Below are 23,526 nucleotides of genomic sequence, written 5' to 3' on the forward strand. Positions count from 1 at the left end.
ATTTTTAATTGTAATACAATTAATATTGGAGTAATGACCATCAGTCCACTCCACTATTCTGTTCCACCCCACCACGGGCCTGCAGAAGCACAGCAGCCCTGCTATGGGACAGCAGCGGGTGTCACTTACTGGGGTGGATGTCTGCAGGCCTCCCCTTGGGTCGCTGTCTCCCAGCAGCCAACCCAGCAGCACTGGGATGCCAGCATGTGTCTGCCCCCACTGCTGGAGCTGCTCACACAGCATGCCAAAGGCCAAGTCCAGGGCCAGGGGTGCGTTCATGACCCTGAACGTGAAGCCTAGCAAGAGAAAAGACATGCACTGATGTATAGCAAGACCAAGATTTACACAAACATGTTTATAATGATGAATCAGACTGCAAGCAAGTTAGATGGATACTTGTCTCTGTGACACTCGGAGCCTTTTTTCCAGTTCCAACATCATACACAAAGCAGCTGAAACACCGGTGCTTGATACTTTTTCCTGCTCACACAGTGACATTCCTCACTATGGATGTCTGTACGCAGAGATGTCTGTTAGAAACGCTTCCAGAGACTGTGTCCTGACACCCCAACATGGTGACTATCTACACAAACCTGCAGCTATGCCATAAATCTGAGCTGATGACTCACTGAAACCCAAAGCCTACATTATATGAGCTGGGATATAAAATGAGTCACTATTTGGTATGCAGTCCCTTTGTACATGGTACAATATACACATACGCAACATGTATGAGATCAGCACACAAGACAGGTCTGCAGAAGATGCTAAAGAAGGGCAAAGCGGACACTGTTTACAATATTATCACAGAGCTCTGTTTACACAGTTTTTGCTATCGGCTTCTACAGTATTTTCCCTGGGGACTGAAGAAATGAACAAACAAATGCCAAAACTGCACACAAAACAATCCACCGCATGGTATTTCTTCCCTAAACTTCCCCACTGGCCAGCAGCCTTGTCTGCATTCAGACCCAGCCTCGGCTTTCACAGATATGGGTTTCACCAGTGGTAACATCAGGGCAGTTGTTTTTTTTTTTTTTTTAATGAGAAAGAGGACAGGAAGGGGACAGCTAATGAACAAGTCCCTGTTAAATCCCCGTTACTGTAAAACAGATTTTGGCAGAATTCACCCTTGTCCACAGTCACCAGCAAAAAAAACAGCTGCTCACAGAATAGCCTTACTTCTTTGCAGTGACATCATAAGGATGTGTCATCGTTGAAGACTGCCTTTTATGAGCAAAGTAAATAGCAGAGCCAGGAAAATCGATGCAGAAGGAAGAACGCAAGAAGTACGGTCTGGGTGCACCTTCTGCTCCCTATGCCAGCAGCACATTTTCCAGAGTATGCTCTGGAGTATTTTCTGGTGTATGCTGGCACAGAAGAAAGACTGTACAATAAAATGGGGTCTGCGTGCCATCACTGGGGAAACAGGCATGCCAATGAGTAAGGAAGAGCAGGAAACAACTGCGGGCAGAACAGGCTGATGACAAGATGAGCACATGGTATCTGATAGACCCAGCAAAGTCCAGAGCACATCAGGGAGGATGAATTAGGATTTGAGACCATGAGAACAAAGGACTGTAATAAAGAAGGGAGTGAAGGAAAAAGAACAGATGGTCCCTTCTTTATCTTAGAGTTAGATGAGGGTACATGGAAATCTCCTTGGACAAGCCACAGGAAGGTAGGCAGTCAATCTCCTGGTGACACTAATAACGCTACATACACGGTTCGTCTCTCTGGTAGAGACAAACTTTCAAGCCTGTTTCCTTCATGTGAAGACTTATCACAGTATCAGGGCATCCCTCAGTTTTGTCAGTGGGAGAAACTTTGCAGGGGCACAGTGCCACATTCCCACACCATTTACTTTAGGTTTTGATGATGTTTCTTTCCAAGTCTTTTCTCTAAGCTTGCTTCCTCCATTGCTGTGCCCACTGGGGCCTCTAATTATTATGTGAAAATGCCCCAAACTGACAAAGTAGCAAAACAAAGGTACTGCTCAGATCAACCCTGCTTGCTAGTTGTTTTTCAACAGTGCAACACAGAAAAAAAGGCTATTTTGTAATGAGAAAGCATGGTAAGCTTGTATAGGAATCCTTGTGTGAAAACAAGTGAAATTGTATATATTTATATTTTTATATATGTATGTATTTCTATTTATGTATTTTTTTTTTCTTCTTGAAGAAGAGAAAATTTACAAGAACAATATACAAAGGAAGTGTAACACACAGGAAAAACACGAAGGCTGAACACACCACTGTTCCAAAGACACAGACTGCCCTCCCGTGAGCTGCAGACAGCACTCAACTGATCTGCCAACCGAGCACATGAGATTTGCTGCTGAGGCCAGAGGAAAACATAGAGGCATCCCGTTGATAAGGCTGAAACTTAAGCTTCAGACGTTTGGGAAAGAGTCTGCCAACGCTATGGCCTCCTGGCACTTGAGGTGTGACACAGGCTGAAGGGCAGATCAAAGCCCGGCCCTGCCTGCCCTGGCTCTGGCACAGAGCACCAGAGCGGCTGCATGGTTCCCCCAACATTTCCCCAGCAGCTCACACAGCACTTTGCCATGAGCTGGTTTCCACAGCTATTTGATACTAGAGGTACACACAGGTATTTGATACTAGAGTAGTTCAGGACCTGAGCTGGAGATTACCACTGCCACATAGGCAACAAAGCACTGGAATAAGTATTCAAAGGTGTATCTACTCCCTTAGCTTTTGAGTGCTGAAGTGACACAGAGAAAGAACAGCAAGCAAAGTTACTGCACCCTTATGATTTAAAAGGTATAAAATGCTTTCAGCGGGAAGGATGTTTTGTGGCTTTGATGACCCCCTGCTCTAAAAATAACAGCACTGAATGCTGTAAGCGTGTAGTTACTCTTTTAAGGTACCCACAAAAAGTGCATGTCTTCTAAAAATTAATGTGTGTCTTCACTGACATATTAACTGACGAGAACTGTTCCTCACATCAGTTTGCCTGCAAAATATGACTGCTTTTGAAGAAGCCACGAATTACAGATTACCTGATACCGAGCTCATGACTCACACTGTGACTTCAGCAGCGGTCTGAGCACGCTGGAAGCTCTCTATGGGCAGGTGGTTCTCTCCCTCACACCAGCCTCCAGCCATGGCCTTGATGCGTAACTCCTGCCAGCTCAGGTCCTCTGCTGAGCACCTGGTAAACTAATGCTCAGAACAGCAAAATAAGGATTTGGTGTGCAACAAAGTGTGTGGGCTTTCCTGCTCGGTGAGTGAGCTGAGCTGCGTGCCCTGCAGCCTGAATGGGCACGGCTGGAGCTAGGGATAGCGAGGTCCCACAGCCCCTGCACAGAGCAGGAATGCAAGAGGAGAGAGAGCAGGACCTCCCCTGGCAGCAGGCTGTCTGGGCGGGTCAGCCAGCACCCAAAGCTTCACCACCAGAGCCGTGTAAACAGCCTGCTAACCAAGATGACTCAAAGAGCTAATAATAGCCTCTCATAATGTAAGCAATTACATATTTTAAATAAGTGAATGAAAAAAAAACCAACAGATTTCTAGAACCCACTCCTGACTGACAGCCACAGGGACTAAAATGGCAGAAAGTGAACCTGGAGATGTGGCTATTAGCAAACACTGGAAAATACCATAGTGTTCCTACCACAGCAGTTCTGCAGGCTGTGTCAAAATGATCACTTATCAGTTATTAAAACTCTAAAGCACTTGTATGTTCCAATGTGCAAAAATACAAGCAACATGATAAGCGTCCTGTTAAATAAGCCATTATAGGGGCTGAAGTACAAAAAAAATTCTCTGTGCCTTAAACAAGTATTTACAAGCAGAAGAATTAATACTACTCCCTGAAATGAAAAACTAAAGATAACCATCAGGTACTACATGTTTTTTTCATTTTCAGGAAGTGAATTTTCATAAAGGGAAAGGGGTTAAGTACTGCACTGTTTTAGTCTTCTTTGTTAATCCACCCACATAAAAATTAGACCTCCTACATGCACATTCATATACTCCAAAAGCTTTGATCATGCCAGATGTAAATATTTCTTTTAGTCACATATTACATGTCCTCAAACTATACAATTGTTCTCTGTTAAAGCCTTGGTGATATTGTGGAGAGCTGAAAGGATGTATTAAAAGCACACGCATGGGAGACTTCAACAACAACCGTGATAAAATATAAGCAAAAGAGAACATACTCCTTGCCTAGCAAACCATTTTGTAATTGTTTTTGCATTGGAAACTGTTAACTGAAGTTCATTTTTGATCAGAAGGTAATGCAGTTTGTACAAACGTATATAGTGTGTTCATTAAGAAAATAAGCAGCACTACAAGGGAGCTTAGCATCAAGGCCTCGAGAGCAAGCATCACAAAGATCAGGGCACCAATAGTGAGAATGTTGTCAAGGAGAAGGTAAAATATAGGTTGAAACTGAAATTACAGAGAATATTTTAGGTAGACTAGGTATATTCTAATGCTGTAAAAAAAGCGCTGCCTACCAACCAAGGCATAGCCAGCACTACTTTACTGTCAATACAGTACTTCATAGCACCCTGGTAAAGCAGGGCAGTAGGATTCTTGCTTCAGAGACAGCACAAACACATCAACCAAGTCCACTGAATGCTTACTTGGCAAAACTGGGGATTAGGCTGATACATCACCTCAACAAGATGATGAATTCAGCAGGAGACCATTTTCCCATCCAAAGATGGTAGATCCAGCACCACTCTCATTAATACCTGTAATGGTGGATTCGCAGACAGGACATTTCAGCTACTGAATCAGTACTCACATTGGTAGCACTGAAGGTTTTCTTTCGGGTGTTACGTAATAATTAGGGTTACACTTGATGTATCAAATATAAGAGAATGGGTGATGCACTGCTGCAGATGTGACTTCATTTAAAACACTCAGCTCATGTATGCACGTGCTTCTCAAAACTTAAAAAATCTCAAAATTAAAAAAAAAAAAATAAAAATCCCACTAGTCCATTCTGTGAGTTACACAACCTGGCAAATAAATGGAGATTAGAAACTATATTTCTTATGTTGAAATCACCTGCCTGTATACTCTGTATACTCTGAGTTAGACAGGAATTGTGTAACTCCACAGCAGTGCAGGGGGCAGATGGTGCAGCCACCAGAAAAACCAGAGGACCAAAGAAGGCAGTGGCAGCAGATAAAAAGCCAGGAGGCTTTCATTCCCACTCAGCCTCCACAAACACCATTACAGTGTGACCCTCCTTCAGGATGTGAAGATTAAAAGGACAAGGGAGAGGTAAAGCAACAAAAAAAAAAAAAAAAAAAAAAAAAAAAAAAAAAAAAAAAAAAAAAAAAAAAAAAAAGAAAATGCAAACCTGTCAGCCTCCAGAGAGCTGGCAGAGGGCTGTTCACAAAGATGCTTGTTCATTGCACTGTGTCAGTTTAAGTTACAAACACTGCAATTTCCAGTTTATAAAATGACCGGTTATGTAAAATCTAATATATAAGCAGATTCCTTTTCATAGTGTTTCATAAAAATCAAAGGCAATTAGATCATTTCTATCCTCTCGAGAAATAGCATTCCCCCGGTGACGTACAGCTACTTCATCTGTTTTCCATTTTCCTGCCCGAATCTGCTTTCCAGCCGCACTTTTTCAGGGTGATTTTAAAAAGAGGCCTTCTTGACATCATGCAACACGATGTCAAAACACAACACCATTACAAAACAAACTAATCAAAACTAATTTCTTAATGGTTGCAGTCTCTGAGTATAGCAGCAGTAATGCTGCTCTCAGCTTTGGCTTTGATTATAACCAGATCCGAGTTAATAACATCTCTCATTATGATGGAAACGTACAGCTCAGGACCAAACAGAACATTCAAGTCCCTTCTTGAACAGAAAAGCATGAACATTAATCATCTTTTCAAGACCACAATGTCCACATTTTTGGAATGTGGAGAGAGCAATATTTTTCAACCGAGAATTATGTTTTAAATATACATACACACACACAGGCTTTTCCCATACACGCCATGCCTCCTTTGCACAAAGGGTTTTATTACCAAACAACCACAGCTAGTAGATCCTTCACAGGAAATGAGCATTTGGACTTCACTTGCAGAAACAACCCCCTACCGCAAAGCCATGTTCCAATTTAAACAGCTAAAAGCCATCACCTCCCGCATAAACCCACAGAACTTTTGAGAAGGTAAAAAATATTATCCTCTGGCTAATTATTCAGAAGAATGCCAACAGAGTATATGTTTGAACCCAGTTAGGTATGCACTGGAAAAATGAAGATGTCTACTCACAGTTTCAAAATTCGTATCACCAGAATTATATACATGACTTCAGATTCCTATCATTGGTGTGTTCTGATACTGAAAGAACTTTTTGCTTTGCACTAAGGAAGACTACCAGATGTGATTGAGATCCGTATTCCAGCTGTTATGCAGGAACACTGGAAGCTAGTTTGCATCACAGCTGGGATTAGAGAACATTATCTGGAGAATGGTGGTGAAAGACTGATTATTTAAGGGATAAAAGAATAAGGAAAGTGGGAGTAATCAATGTAGAAGACTGCAGACAAAATGCTTTGCAATACTCGAAAACCAATAAACCAATGTAATTCAGGATTACGTTCAAATGCATAAAGAAGTATTTTTACAGCAGCAGTAAAAAGGCAGGCTCTCCTTCATTATTGAGGAGTCATACAGCCACTACCACCGCAGCGTGCATAAGGTGCCTATCAGGCTCTGTAAGCTGCTGCTCTGCTTATTCACTCGCAATTAAAATGCTGATAAGAAAAAAACGACACATAATAGATTATTCACATGAACACTTCATTTAACATTTACCACTTCCAGACTCCAGGGCTGAGCACATACAATTATCTTTCATGTATTCCTTCTTAATTTTCAGGAACATAACACTCATAACCTTTATATAACGGTGCCACTGTGTAATTAATAGAGCTAAATGAAGCGCTGTCAGTAAATAATCAGTAGCCAGCCCTTGATGGATGAGCTGATTCTAATTCAGTGCATTTACTTTCAATTTTAATTAGTGGCATTGTATTCTACAAAGCAAACAGTTCCCTCACCCATGTGATGATCTAACATTGTATGAGAGGGCTGAGAACAACTTACAAGGTGTCAAAATAAATTTGGAGTACAAAATAAGGAGTCACAGTGATTACACATTCTTATATAATGTAATCCTTTAAAAAGAATCAAGTAATATTAAATTCCCAGAACAAAACCCACCGGTTTTACCAAGTACCATACATCTCAATAAACCCTGCAAAGACAAATCATGACTTTCAAAGCAGTCTCTCCTCTTTTTTAAATTAAACTAACTCATATGAAATACTAAGTGTAGATTGGTGGATTTTTTTTTTTTTTTTTTTTTTTTTTTTTTTTTTTTTTTTTTTTTGCTAGAAAAAATACAGGCATAAAAATGCTATGTATTTCCACATACAGGTACTGACGTAGCACCATACATAATCTTTTTGGTACAATAATCCTTTTTCCAGATGCATGCTCATTGCAGCTGCTGACAACTGCTAAGCAAACTCTTCACTGTAGAATTGCTGGAATTTACAGTCACTTTAGATTACTGGAAATTTTTCAAATAGATACAGGAAACTTTGAACTACTAAAGACCACATGCATTACAGAATGCTTTGAACCAGTTCTATGTTTTCTCCTAAATGTTAATTCACATTGGTATGTCTTATCTTTCTTCCAGCAGTTCAATATGCCTCACAGAGAGGCATATTCCTGTAAGGAAGCCGTAGCTACTGAGAAGACTCCTGATAACTACAAAGCATCTGATCCAGGAGTATGTATGATTTACTGAATGTAGGTATTTTTGAGCAGAAGAGCAAAATAAAAAAGTTGGGAACCTCAGCCACTCAGTCTTCATGTCTGTATTAATGCCATATAATTAAATAGTGTGGGTAAAGGTTGCTTTCAAGATAACATTATTTATATTTCATTTTTATCCTAGTTTTATATTAGTTATTAAAAATGGTGATATTTGAAAAGAACAGACTGTAGGATTGCTCCTACAGAAAGTGCCATAAATCTCATATGTTATGATATTTGTCAAAAACGTTCATGACATTCTCAGCTTCTTTGCTGGTCAATTCACTAATCCCATTTTCTCAGCGTGTAAGAGCATACAATTACAAACTCAAAGCCCACAGAAGCTGTTTACTACACAAAAACCTGATGAAAAAAGACCCTTGCATCAAAACCTTCCAACACGCATAGTCCAGACAGACAACAGATGAATAAAACGAAGGGATGAAACTTGTTTGCAAAGAATGGCTCACAAGCAGTGTTATTTTTATCTTTTTCCTAACAGTAAACATACATAGATACACAATGCCATAAAAATACTGTTCAATTTGCCAACACAATCTTATGGCAGAAACTACCAAAACTACAAATCTGTGATGCTCTTTCTTTTCTGTCAAGATCCAAATGCCTTCTAGTGCCTGCTTGCAAACTGCTCTCCATGCAGTGTTGTAGCATCTTCTGTTACATACATTTCTGGCATTCTGATGAAAACTCTACCTGACTCTAGAGTTGTGGTTTACAGAGAAGCTGATGTTGCCAGGGTTTTCCTTTTCAACAGCTCATCAGCCAGTACAGACCCACAGCTTTTGAAAGACTTAAAGGCTACTCTTAAGATCATGGAGCATATTTTGGTCCAAACCAATCTCCTCGTTCTATCAGGTTGAGAAGCCTCAGAAGGTCTCCTGATTGAACTAACCTCTATAAGCAGCAACAACCAAGGAGAGAGGAAAAAGCCCCACTGCTAGAACACGTTCACCACAGTGTGCTGGAGGGAACTGTTCAAAGGAACCACTGCAAAAGCTTGTATGTTGCCTGGCAGCAGTTCTTGCAGGTGTCTAACAAGCAAATTATAAGCATAGCTGCTTATATATTATCTCAATTCTGAATGGAAAATACCTATCTTAGAAAAAAAATTTCAACAATCCATCAGAGATCTACTTGCCCTTCACGAAGGTAAGATGATGGATCAATGATTTCATCTGAGAATGAGCTGGTTTCTGGTATATACCAAAACACAATGAAGCCTACTTGCCCCCTCGTTCCTCTGCTACCAGAAGTTGACCAGAAGTCAACACAAAGGCATACAGATCCTAATTATGCTATTGTGGCTTAGGCAGTTATAGAGTACCAGAAAGGACTGCATGATATTACTTTCCTAGATGATGATCAAATTTCACAAGAAAGCAAGAAACTAATTTTTCTCTCACACAACTCCTACCTCCTAGGTGACTTTCTTGATTTTGCAGCTTTAGCAATGCAGAGCATTTCCCCATTATATGGGCACACTTCTTTGGAAATCTTTTTGGCCTGGTTGCATAATATTTGAAATATTTGAAGCTCGGGTACTTCCAAACTGCTGTTGTCAAGTGAGTAACAGCTGGATCAAAATCTGCCTGGAAACTGCCAGCCATCGTGTCCATATCCCAAACATTGGTGAGGCAACTTCACCCATGTCTTCATCAGGCACTACACCACTTCACAGGCCTTGACACAGTCAGGTGGATCATTAAAACGCAACATGGCTTACTTGAATTACTCTGAGGCATTCTTCCAAGCAAATGTATAGGAGGAACAGGAACTGCTTATTCTTGCTTGCAATGAGACTATATATATACATAGACTCTTGGAGTGACGAACATTATTTCATCAGTAATCAGAATCCACTAACTGAAAGTCTGACACAGATACAAATATATTTGTACACGTGACACTAGAGTTATCAATTTTACATTTGTATTTTCCATTTCTTTCCAAGTCTTTTGTGGACTTGGTTTGTGTCTCTTCAAATGAGACGGAACTGAAAGAGTGCTGTGAGTGCTCTCCCCAGAATATGGATGTCCTCTGAACATAAGCATTTCTCGCACAAGTGAAAAGTGAAGGAAAATTTTTCTCACATATGAGTTCAGGTAGGATTTGTGAACACCAGGGACTTCCTGATCACAGGGAAGAAGCCTTTTCTTCTATTCTCTCCTCATTTAATATATAGCTTTGAACCTTTTTTATTCCAAATATTTCAAAATATCCAAATAGGAAGACAGAAAGACTGACTAACCCGTGACTCTCACTCATTCATCACTACATGGAATGCCTCCCCAAGTCACTTGCATTTGTACGTCCACAGAAATAACAAATGACATGATCTGTTTTCTGTATGTAGAGAGATGTGAAGATTAAGATTAAAAATCTTGACTGATCTGAGGCTTCACGACTTGTTTTCTGACTATTCAGCATCCCATGTTTTAATATTCAAAATTCGTTTGCCTCTGGCTTCTACTCTGTGTGCTCTGAACTCCTGCAACTCATGCCTCCAAGGGACCAAGGTAAGCAGTCAGCAAGCTAGTGACCTCTTTTCTAAACTGGTTGAAATAACTTGCTTACCTGCACAAAACAGCTCTCTGGGATAGGCAGGAATAGAATGCTAATCACAAGAGCAATACTAAGTGGCTTTGGCATGTTCTTTCTTGTGATCCTGTCTTACTTTATCACTCTGCAAATGAGGTAATGCTGTTAGAGATGTTTCCTATGCTGTATGTTCCTGATTCAACATCAGAGCAAATCTGTCTTGTTGAATGAATAAGAACTTTTGGGGAGGAAAAAAAGAAAAAACAGAACAAACAAAAAAACCCACTGACAAAAACAAACAAACAGCCATCCTGTGATAATGTAGATAGCCCCTGCTGCCTTATTATACATGCAGCACAACGTCTTTGAATGAAGGTTGCATTTCCTATCCTTTAGATTCTTGGCTTTTGCAATCATACCAGCGCTCTTAGTGTAGAGAAGATGGGAAGACAGCAGTGTGACTGCACAACTTTCCAAGTTTCAAAGCAGAAAAAGAAATCTATACCATATCCAAATAATGTGACATTATATTGAGGCTCATGAGCTGAAAAACAATGAAATCACAAGTCTGACCCCTCAGACATCTGCACTAAAAGCTATTGAAGTAAGAGCAAATGGTAACAGCACAGGAGATGTGAGGTGTACAGATAGCACAGCTCCTATGTCTTCTATCTAGCCCCAGGCAGCCAATTCCATAGCATCTCAACGCAGGTCTAATTATCTTGACCACTTAAGTCCTCCTTTTCTTTTGAAAACTCTAGGTTTGACACTCAGCCTCTGGGTGACCTGCAGTCATGCTGTCTCCCAAAATACTGGAGAGTTCCCTTTTTATCTTCATTCTGCTTCTTCCCTACATTCTTCTTTTGCTGAAGCCAGACCAGTCTCCTCTCACCACAATCCTCATGGAAGATCCTTCTCCTTTATGCCTTCCTCTTGCACTAAAAAGAACAAGGCTCCTCACCTAACCAGGCTGAACTCTCAATAGTTCATCTTAACTTTTCCAACAGCCCACAGAATTTTGCTGAGGTCTCTTTTATCCATTCTATAACCAGAAATGATAGCCAGTTTCTCTATATTTTGCTGTAACAACAATATCCATAGGTATTAATGAAAGCACATTTCAGGTTTTCATTTCAAGTACCTAAGCCCAACCTGGCCCAGAGCTACCCGAAGCAACACTTGCAGAGTCCTTCTGAGGCATTGTGTTCCTGGCATATGGCACATTCAATAACCCCACTGGGAACACAAGTAAGCAATGCAGGAACAGAGAAATGTAAGTTGTTTATTGAGCACAAAAATCTTTGGAGGTTTTAGCTTTTAGACTCCATGAAGTCCCTACTGAAACATTTCATGGTCTTATTTTCTCAGCAACTCTTGCACATATTTCATCAAAGTGTCTTGCTCCAAAACATAAATATATTATAGCATTCAAAAGAAAAGACCTTCAGTTCTTTTTGTAATCTGCATAAAGAAGACATGATTCCCTAACTTTGCATACAGTTTCATATATAGATTTGCCTGTACTGTAGTAAGAAAAAAATATATCTTTGCAGTATGGAAAATGTCAATACCAACTATTAAGAACTAATGTAAGTATCTGAAAAACATGGCTTTATAATGAGAGGTGTCAGGTAACCTAACAACAGACCATCAGCCTCGCTTACAAAAATACACAGTTCATGCACAATTCATTTAATTTACAAGACAAATTTTAAAGAGGAGATGGAGACAGAAAAGCAATAGGCTGTTAAATTTACAGAAGTCAATGGAAGGTCTATTGAAAAGGTGTGAGAAATTGGGAGGATGAAGTCAGAGGGCAGGTGGAGATGAAGAGAGCACTCAGTGCACAGAAACAATAACAGTGCTGCTATATTTTATTCAATCACACTGACAATCTACAAGAATAAACAACATCAAAGGGATTTTTGTTCCTTTAAAATAATAATAAGGAAATCAGCAGGCATGCTTTTGTGTACGTGGTTTCCCACCACAACTTCTGAATGAGCTGTGCAATTTCAACCCCAGTCTGTCAAAAAAGGGCAAAGGAATCCAAAATATTTTGGCTTGTTTCTATGTAACTAGCCAGCTGCATAGAGAAAGAGACCTAGCAAAAGTTGAAACTTCAGTGATCAGACATGAGAAAATCCACACAAAACAAATCCATGAGGAAAAAACAAAAAAGCTCTCTTTATTTCACTGCTCAAGGAACTTTTCCTTAAATAAATAATGCTATGTGCAGTTAAACTCCACACTGACGTGTGTATGTAACAGACACTTATGTCTTTAATGTCTTATTTTTCATTCTACATGTTTAAAACGAGTTTCCTTCAGGGAAGACCGTATCCTGCTATAGCCAGCCATGGGTATCACAGCCTTCACCATTACTTGTGAGAATCATGTCAAATCCTCTGCTTTAGAGAATATACCTTTATTCTGTAACAACCTTCCACAGAGATAATCATGCCAAAACTTACAACACAATACAAAGCAAGGCAGCTAAAAAGCAAGAGCTGCAAATATTGTCTCTGCTGCTTCTGGGAGTTTGAACTGAAACCACTACTGTGTTCTGTAGACCAGCACAGGATTCAGTTCATGTATTTAAGTGATATTTCACCCTGAGATCCCCTATCTCCAGGATCTCCTTACATCCTGTTTTATTTGCATTCCTGGGTCTGCACCAATCTCACATTAGAGGAGTTTGAAGTCACTGGCTCCAAACAGTCAAGTCCTCTCTACTTTGGCATATATCCTAAGAAACCATTTCTCTTCTCAGTAAGATCTTGCCTAATTTCACTGGTCTATACAACACACATTGCTTTAGAAAAAGGAAAGCAATATTGAAAATATCTTTTCTGAAAGACCCTTCACTTGTTCAATAACACCATTTTTTTGATGCTACCACTTTAATTTTCACAGAAGATGAGATATATCTTGTTTCCTTGACACTTCTGAGATGCAGTAGTGATAGAATATGGAGTATTTGTATACTATATCGTGTTTCTTAATGTCTGTACACTAGACAGAGAGCTTTCAGTAAGAGGAAATAGAAGATGAAAAATCAATCTTCTCTTGTTTACAGCAAATGCAAGTTAAGTTGAGCATTCTACAGCCAACACAGTTACATGCTAACTTTCATAAACCTTACAAATTTCATCACTCAGTACATCCACAGAAGTTCAGCAGGATTTATGCAACTTCAGCTACTATCTGCTACTTACATGTACTGCACTAATATGTAGCATTGCTCTAAACACACTTCTGTTGTGTTAATACTGCTGCTTGATTCATATGGAAAATGTTCTGCATATTCAAAGTATCTCAAGATTAGATAACAGAATTAAACTGGGAGATTTGTTCACAACCGATTCATTCAGTAATTAAAAAATAGCAACAAACACCAAATGAACAAAAAACCCAACATTTTTAAAAGTATATGTTTAAGAGCCTAAGTTTACACTCCACCAACCTGAAGTTCTAGTATTACAGTGCACAGATTCTAGAATTAGGGAAAGAAGGTTTTGTTTGGGTGTGAATTTATAAGAATGAGTAAGAAAAACCTAAAAAGTGTAACTGTTGTCTTCAATACAAAAATAAATAAGCTTGTGTGCATCTGTACAAGGGAAAATAAAAGTGTAATTAGCATAGAACATGAAAAAATGAATGGCTTTTATTAGTCTTAGTAATAAGATATTGTAAGTCTAACCTCTACAGTGATCAAGCCAAGTGTATAAGTTAATCAAGGCTTTCACTGAAGTATTTCTGTTAACACTTTCATCTTACCAGTGGGAATTATTTATAAAAACCTTTTCCACTGCTAGCATGACAAGGTGATCATTAACACAGCACAGACCATGCAAAGGAATGAAATTAAAAACACGCGAAAGTGGCATGACGCTGGTACTGTAAGCAACTACCATAAATCATTCTGCTCCTTGAAATGATTTCAATAGTCTTGCTTGAAATCAAACAATCAAAAGCCTTTTACAGAAAGTCTAATTCTTGAAATCTAAATTTCTAATTTTCCCAAGGAAGTCCTACTTGACTTTCTCATGCATGAGAAATCAATTTGTTCAGAAGCCAGTTCCAAGTTCCTCTTTTAAGAGCTCACTTGGAACTGATTACAGAAGAAAACAACTTTTACACATCTTAGGTTTTGAAGTAAGGACCTGCTGCGTCCCTTCACCCTCAACCTTCCTTCACCCCCACCCCACCACTAATTAAAGCAACCAAATCAGTGGGAAGTCTACAGCTCGGGGAATTGGTGATCCCACAAAAACAACTTTCATTCTCTGGTGCTGTTTGGTCCTGGCACAGGTAGGTTCTATCTTGGTCATTAAAAATGCCGAGTGCTGACTTATGTGAACAGAAGCCAGTGGTTTAGGTTAGTCTGCAAAGGCATTTGCGGTCCTCACCTTGCTCTCACGCATACATGCACAAACTGTCAAAAAATTTGCTTGCAGAAATGTATAATCTCCTCCTTGGTAAAATCCCACTCAGTGGAAAATGACATTACTAATAAAAAAGTATCATATATGCATGCCCTGGAATGGGGGCTTTGCAGCAGATGTGTTTTGCACAGGGCTACACACAGGCTATCAGCTTCATTCTTTCAGAGGAGTTATCTTACAGTCAAGTTCGATGCAAAGGGCAGAACAACAGATAGCACTGTCGTTATCTCTGTTGCAGAAAGACAGAGACCTTCACTCTCCACAGCTGCCAAATGAAGTTTTCTGTGAGCAACGTCTTTACAAAGAAATAATGGACTACTTCCTATAGCAATACATGTACATTTCTCAGCATGTATTTTTCTATATAAAATACAGATGAATATTTAAATTGAAGTACTATATATTTAGTCTAAGTATGAAGAGTTTTACGAACTAGATTTCTACAGTACAAGTTCATTGAAAACTTGTAAAATTTTGCAAGCTCTCCAGCCCATAATATTTTTTCAGCTGCAATCCCAGGTCAACCTTTAAGAAGCATACTGCTATGATAGATACATGTAGCCAATCCTCTCGCTGATCTTTAACATCAGAACTTCCAGAACGCAGTTCTCAAATGCGCTGTGAGGGCGGTGTTTAAGACACCAAAAATAACACAGATGCTGGGCTGTATCTATTTGTATTGCTTTCCTTCACGTGACCTCCTCTGTCTTAAGCCGTCTAAGGAGGACAGAGACAGTTGTAGGTTATGGATAACTCAGACATTTTTGTGCTAGCACCCTATTTGCTCCAGCTTTTACCCGTGCCGGCTAATGAATGAATGAAAAGTTACACACTTCCATATTTTGTTTTATTCAAGTAATACATTCTAATCTCGGTAGGAATACTGTAGCAAAATGTTATATAGATTATAGGCTAAATCCTATCAGCACCTTTATTTGTCATGGAACCTCTGTTCTGTCTCTAAATAGATCTGTTAAAATCATATTTCAAAATTCTAGATTGGAAGATGCTAAACATTTTTTGTTGATTCTTAGCATGCCCAGAATTAGCAGTGTAGAATGCCAGCTACAGGAAACAACAAACAAACCCCCAAACCACAAAGCTTTGTGACTTAGCTGTAACAAGTAGTCAGCACAGGGCAGGTAATGTAATACAATTTGTTTTTACCTAGCATTTCTTGCAAAGGCAAACAACACAATGAACTTTGGGTCCATGAGCCCAAAGGTAACTTCCAAAGAGCTTTCCACATAAAATATTTAAGACAATTTTCTAGCTTTTTCTGCCTGCTTTTCCTCTGCATCCAGGGAAAATATCTACGCATTATTCAAGAGTCACCATTAAGACAGGAAAAAATCATATTATAAATGCAATCTGAAAGACTTAAATTACTTCCCAATCAGATCTTCCAATAATTTTCATAAAAATAGGACACATTTTTAGGGTATAAAACTAGAATGTCAGATAAAAAAGAAATGTTACAGATTCTGAATTTACCTATAACATTATCATACAACTAGGCCATAGGTCAAATCTGCTTCTGGAACAGGACTAAATTTATTCTAGAAAAGAGACCAGATGAATTCATTTACACTCGTAAACCTCAATTCTTTCATCTTGCAACTGACCTGTAATTGTACCCTTCTTAGAACTATTACAGCAGATGTAAAAAACACCAAATTATAGCTTCTAGCCACAGTAAATATTTCATAATCTCTACCACGTGTCATTTTGCTTTCTGGAGCAAGCTTCTTAGATGTAAGGTCATCACAGTCATCAGGTAGTCACCAACTACCACAGATATTACCATCTATTAGTTTACTGTGATTAAATTGAATCTTATATATGCACGAAGCAGTATTTACCTTTAAAAACACAGAAGAGGAAAAACAGATGCGGTCAGAGGTACTGTCTGCAAGTAGAAGCCTGAATTTTCAACGTTTTAAGGAGCATGTCCTCTGTGAACCCTATTCTACTTACAATCCTACAATTACAGACAGTGTTGGTGCATTATCTGTGATGTTACCTTGCACAGCCTGCGGTACTTTTCAGTAACATCTAGTGCACTTCCCAGTGCAGAGCGTTCTCGTAATTCCCAGCAGCTCCCCCTCCAGCTCCCTTGTTAGAACCCCTTTCAGCGTATTCCAGGAATACACTCACAGCTGTTTGACCTTTCCTCCTGTCCTCAGCATGCTTTATCTAACATAACCCAAGAGCTTTCACCACCTTGTAGTGTCTGTGAATACACAGTCCTGCACTGTATTTGATTATAACACTGCAAACTGCTGCCTGTGTTTAAATTTTACCACTGAGGTAGCAGGAAGTATTTCTTTTAACATAGACTATTACACAGACACCACACACAACCTTAATAAAATAACTATCACTTGTGCAGTTTCATCTTGTTCTGCAACACAAACTGCTTCACTTCGAGCTTTTTCTGCTGTTGATTGTTTCTGAACTTCATCACATCATCTGCTTCTGCTGAGATGGGTCTTGTCTACTCTCAAAGGCCATTTGGCTAAATGCCTCCTCCCATTGAAATCCTAACATTCAGCTCAAACAATTCCTCTTTTATGGCAGGTCTAGTTCTTTTTGGATAGTTGTGCATCTGGATACCAGAATGCAGTTATCAAGAATACTGTTAAAGTAAAATAAACACTGCAGCTGATTCCAGAAAAAAAAAAATATACGTTACACTTTCTTCCACTTGCCCCCAGCACAAGGAACACCAGTGTGTTCTGGCTAACACCAGGAGCAGTTTTCCATCAGTAGCCCTGACAATGCTGAGGACTTTTGCACACTTCCCAAGAGCCCTGTGACACATCACAAGATCTGACTAGGAGAACTTTCTGGTCATCAGACTCCAAATTTACAAAAGACTCTCCAGGCAGCTTAAAATTCATGGATTAAGTACTCTGGGAATGCTGTTTTTTCCTACCCAGGGCAGCTGGGAGGACTTGAAATTGATCCAACTGTTGGAAGCTCTTAACTTTCCACACGATAGTGGTTGACATCATGTACTTAGAATGAAAATGTTTCATCCTCTGCATGCATTTGCCCCTCCACAGCACTAAAAGTCTCATTTTCAGGTTAGCAACTGGAAGAGCACTATAGCTTCAGCACGGCGCTCTCTACAGACAAGTTCTGATTTCATGGTTTTCATAACTCCTCCATCGATCTCTAAAGAATCTAAACAGGAAAAAGAATGCACAACCCTCACTTAAATCAAGAAATGGAAACGTATCACCTATGATCCTGCCACAGATTCCAGTTAATACATCCTCAAAGCAGTGTATGCATGCAGTTCCCTAGTTTATGTTCAGGTAATTACCATCTATTTCTTTAAGGCAGGCAGCTGCCAGAACTGGTTTTAAGAGATGTAATTAAGTGAATTGTTTGGGGCCTCAGCTTACAAAGAGGTCTATTAGCCTAACCTGAACATCGGGGCAAGTCACCAATGCATGAGAAAAGTTGAACCCTACACATTAATCTTTGTCCAGGATCACAGTAACCCAACTCGTTTTTTATTCACCACACTCCTCCCATTTGCCTCCCTAGAAGGGAGGCACAGTACCAGCACAGCAATATAGCCAAGTGGTGGATCTTTCCCCAGGTTTGGTAAGAGGACAGATACATCAGTCGGTCTTCCTCCTTTATTAGAATGCATTAGAAGAAATGGACTTTTGCTATGACCAAGGTTTCCACATACTGTACGGAATAAAACACAGCTTCAAATACCAACAAGGAATTGAGGCAGCAATGAAAGTACAATGTATTTCTTTACATTTTCCTGTGCACTACGTGGGATGCTCTTATCACACAGCTGAATACCACCAATGAGAACGGTATTTGTAGCATCTGAATTTTGCACAGCATTTACTCCTAGCTGTTTCACCACCACCTAGAGAATGGATTTAATTTGCTCCCTTGTCCTGGAAGACTTCATGGATCAGTCATAAAGGACATTTGGGGTACAAGTTTTGAGATCATGTCAGTCACCCATGATTTGCTGATATTACCTGTGGTGCTGACGATGAATGCCAGGCCATTGGACGGTTTTAACATCACACAGCCGACATTATCTCTTATCTTTCAACTGATTTACAAGATTTTCTCAGGGCACATGTGTATGAGAACTTCTGCACAGCTTTAGATTTACTGAAGAAGATTTTTAATGGATAGGTTAAAGAAACATAAATCTGACCAAAATCTCTTCTCTTTCAACTGTAAATACAGTCTGATCTTTTCTTAACTTCTCCTTTTCTACCTCTGCTAAAGGCTTATTTATGCATCCCACCTTCAATAAACACAAACATGAGACTTTTAGCACACATCTTCATGATAGATATACTTGCTTTCAGTCAAGAAGTTTTTATTTGAATTTACCTTCTGAATTCATGATGTGTGGGGAAAGAAAAAATAGAAGCACAAGGAACAAACAGCTTTGCTTTTCTTCATGCCACAGAGACAGCATGATTGATGGAGAGGTTCTATTCAGCCAAATGCTAAAGAATAGAAAAGAATTTGAAGTTACCTTGTAAATGTTTCATTATTTAATCTAATGAAATTACTTTTTTCCTCTCCTCGCAGGAGCACAGTTTAACTTCCCCCTTAACTTACATTTACACTCTCTAGTCAATAGGCAGAACAAAAGTTATTGAAAAGTGAGTCTCCTCCATACCTTTAGTCTGAGAGGTTAGAGGCCAGTAGACCACAGGTCACATTATGACTTCCACAGGAATCTCAACCAAATCTGCTGTGCAGACCAGTAGTGCCCCTTACCTAACAGCATATCTGTCATTTTCACTAATCACCTTTCTGAAGGTTAAAAGTCAAATGGAAAGGAACAACCAGGAAGAAGAGTTTTGCACTGACTTTTATGCAGGAACTCCTGAGACAAGAGTACGAGTATCTTGTATGGTTTTGTTCTGAAGTGTGAGAGATGGGAAGAGAAGGATCAGGATCAATATCCCTGCATTTTTGGCCAGTGAGTTAATCAGCAACATATTCTGTCTATGCTACCCGTAGATCCAATCCTATTCTTAGAATTAGCCCAAAAGTGGCTTGCAAGCCTTGCTCATCTCTAAGCCATGCTGCTGCGACACTATGCTGCTCTGCTTGTATGCACCAAGAGGTTCCAAAGGCCTCAATCCCAAAGGTACATTCAAAAGTTGACTCAGCTCTGAAAGCCAAACTGTTCGTCTACACTTCTGACATTGTCAGAGCTGAATCAAATCAGCTAAATTGGCACTAATGCTGACAATGCTTAAGATCTTAACCCAATTTAAGCTTAACTTGGTAATTTACCAACACAAATGTTAAGCTATCTAAATGTATTTGGTTAACATGATTGCATAGGCTTAGCTATGTAATATAGTAATAGTAAAAAAGACAGTTTATCTAAGTTTTTCCATTTCTGACAATCTTATAACTTTAGAAAGTGCTTCTTGGATATAAAAAAAAAAAAGGCTAGAGCAAAATGATACCAGTGAATACAACTTTCATTCTAGCAAATGGATTTGTCAAGATATTCAGTAAAGCAATCGTCAACAGAGAAAGTAAACTCCTTTTTCTTCTTTCTTGTAAGGAGTAACCCTCCTGGATGAGCAATGCTGCTTGTGAATAGGTCTAGACTTTACACAGCCACGGGTCACTAATTTAATTAGATTTCAAAGCAGCTATTCTACATTTACACTGAATACAATACTTCCTGTACCCTCCCTCATTCTAAGAAGAATAAAACAATCCCACAGAAGTTTACACCTCAATGCATGAGGAAACAACAACAAAGTGTACATGCAATACCTCGAGTTACAGATTGGGTTTATATTGTTCAAGTTATTAGTAAAACCTTAACTACCTCATAAGTTATTTTTAGCAAGCAAAACAAAAGGTTTTCTTGTTTCTAGTGACATAGGATTCTCTTCGACCTGCCATGTTCAGAAAATGACTGCAGCCAGCCAACCTCACTAGCCCACACCCTCCCATTAGTTTTTACCTAATTACAAAAATTAAATCAAGCTCATCTGAATGAATAAAATAAATTAGAAACATGAACTTTACCAGTAACAGCAGGAGCTTTCAGGGGAAGAGCAAGACAGAGCAGAGTGAGCACAGGAGACCTGCTGTGTATCAGTTTAGTCTTCTAAGATTTTCTCCTTTCGCTCAAAAATAGGGGCTGCAATTTTGACAGTTCTTTTATCACATCTGTTACCCTCTATTTCAGGCTCTGCAAGGTTACTGCTCTAATCATTTGAGCGATCCAAAGCTGCATGGATTATGCAGTTATTTGAGGAAATGGGATTTTTTGCCCTCACTAAAAGCCATGAGGGAATAACAAGCAAGTTCACATTCTCTTCCAGGAGCTCAAGTAATGCTTCAAAGAATTACACAAGATAGGGGCAGTTACAGGAAGTGAAGCCACACTAACAGAAAGGTCCATTTGCCTCCAGTTTCGCCACCTATAAATGACCTGAAAATGCAACACGAAACAGTCACCCTGCCACACGTATGCTGTAATTCAGCAACACGTAGTCAAAGAAAGAATGTCCTATAGCGGTTATATTAACAATCTATGCAAATAAACTGAGTTTGCTACTCATATCAAATAGTCTAGCTTCACACACCTTCCTAAAGCAGAATAAAAATTCACTCACTCCAGCTGCTGCATATACTCTCGTGCTATATTCTGCTGCAGGAAAAACAAATACCAGCTTGTACCAATTATCAATTCCGCAGGCTTAATCAGAGTTATCAGGCTATAAACACAGATTCCTTTGGATCTCAGACAAATAAAACACTTAAAGCGTTCATTCCCTAAGCTGGCAATTCAGTTCTTCTGTAGACAGCTATGGCCAGCTGCTTTACGTGCTGTATACACAGGTCAGAGTTTTGTGGAGAGCAGACATGATAACGCTTGTGCCAATATCTCTGGCAAGTCCAATGCTTGGATTTTATAAGCAGTGTTCCTGCTTTACATGCAGCAAATTAACAGCAGTAAAAGGTGACACTCACAACAGTGCAGTCTTTCTGGAAATATAATGTCTACTTGGGCATAAAGATGTTTGAAGAACAAAGAACACTAAAATTATAATAGGCTGTTTACTCTCTTATGTTAACTAGTGTTAATGGCAATGAAACTGAAGCAATTACAGAGTGCACAGAAATAGCACTCTAGTCATCCAGTCCTTGTTTTGATCTGTTGAGTCATCTTTCATTCTGATCTCATGATAATACTACTTCGCCACAATATGTATTTGTCATCACATAATGGAAATAAGAAGTCAGTCAGTATAAGATATCCAGCAGATTTTAAGAAATGAAGAATTTAAGGAGAGCTGCATTATGGCTTCTAATGAATTCTAGTGCATTTGAAACTTCAGAATCTATGCTGTGATGAAAGGAAAGGCTTCGAGTGGTATGAGACTTGAGGAAAAAAAATCATAGTTATTTGTTTGCCATTTAGAAATTTCCAGGATGGAGAGCACTGATGACCCACAAAATGTCTTTAAAAAAAAAAACGAAACAACAATCCAACCATACTGCATACATGTACATATGTAAACAAAGGGCATAAAAGAAAGTAGCAAACACTGAAGGTGAAGTTTACTTTTATCTAGCAAAAGTCAGTGTGCTCCTGTTGTGAAAGGCAGATGGCAAAGCACAGAGAAATAAAGGAGTTTAGTACAGAAAAAAGTTCACAGGCAGGAACAATAATAAAAACGTTAAATGGAGGAAGAAAGAAACTGGATTGTATCTTCAAAAGCAGTGTACTCTGCTATTCATGGTATATGCATATTAGTATTCTCAGTACAACTAAGGAGGTAAAGTAAGTTTAGGGAATGAAATCCCTATCCTGATCTGGAACACTGAAGCTAAAAAGTAATTCTGATGTTACTTCTTCAATTTTGGCCTCTTCTACTTACCAAGTGGTAAGTTATATCAGCAAGTACTGATATGACCATAGTATTAATGATTAGGACAGAGCCCTGAACATCTCATCAAGCTACAGAGGAATAGCCCCTGGCAAAAGGATACAAGGAAAAAGGGACAAAACACAGGAATCGGGCCAGATAAATTGTCAGAGCTGTGATGAGAGAGCTGCAGGAATTAACAGGGAGATGAAAGCTGTCTTGCATACATCCTTTCTCTTACCTTCTCCTACCCCAAATCCCTACAGTTTTGAGTGCCAGCTCAAAACTGTATTTGCCGCCTGAGCGCATTCACAGCTACTTCTGTTTCCAGCAGTAGAAAACATACACTCATACTGCCGTGTTTGTTTTAACCACAGAGATGCTTTATCACTAGTCCAGCATGTGGAGCAGGTCGACTACATTTTATTGACTACAGACAAGCTGGTGGAGGCATTACTGAATAGCACAGACCCATAGGGACCACCAGAGCGAGAACAGATTGGTAGCAAATTCTTATTTATTCACAACACAAGGAAGAATGCTTCAGCAAAGACTCTCAAAGCAAAACACATTAATTAGTTAAGCCTACTCAAGCTTTGTGGCTATTTTAAAATTAACATGGTTGAGTAAACTAGGGCATACAGACAAAGGGCCCTTGTCCTTGAAAGCACATTGTGGGTGTGCTGAGAATTGTCTCTGTCGATCTCTGATCTCTATCTAAAAGGATTTCAAGGTCTAATAATGAATCAATGAGTTGAGTACGGTTTTC

General features: G+C 39.3%; 1 protein-coding gene across 1 annotated transcript in view; it reads right to left on the reverse strand.

The window, feature by feature from the left end:
• Positions 1–23,526, reverse strand: part of THADA (THADA armadillo repeat containing) — a gene marked incomplete at both ends in the record, with an annotated part of 151,528 nt that overhangs the window by 601 nt on the left and 127,401 nt on the right. The window contains one exon of the mRNA XM_079550771.1: positions 130–296. Within this exon, the coding sequence (XP_079406897.1) occupies positions 130–296 (167 nt within the window). The remainder of the gene's footprint in view (positions 1–129; positions 297–23,526) is intronic.

This window comes from Tetrao urogallus (assembly GCF_951394365.1).
Source record: "Tetrao urogallus genome assembly, chromosome: 2".
Taxonomy (NCBI): domain Eukaryota; kingdom Metazoa; phylum Chordata; class Aves; order Galliformes; family Phasianidae; genus Tetrao; species Tetrao urogallus.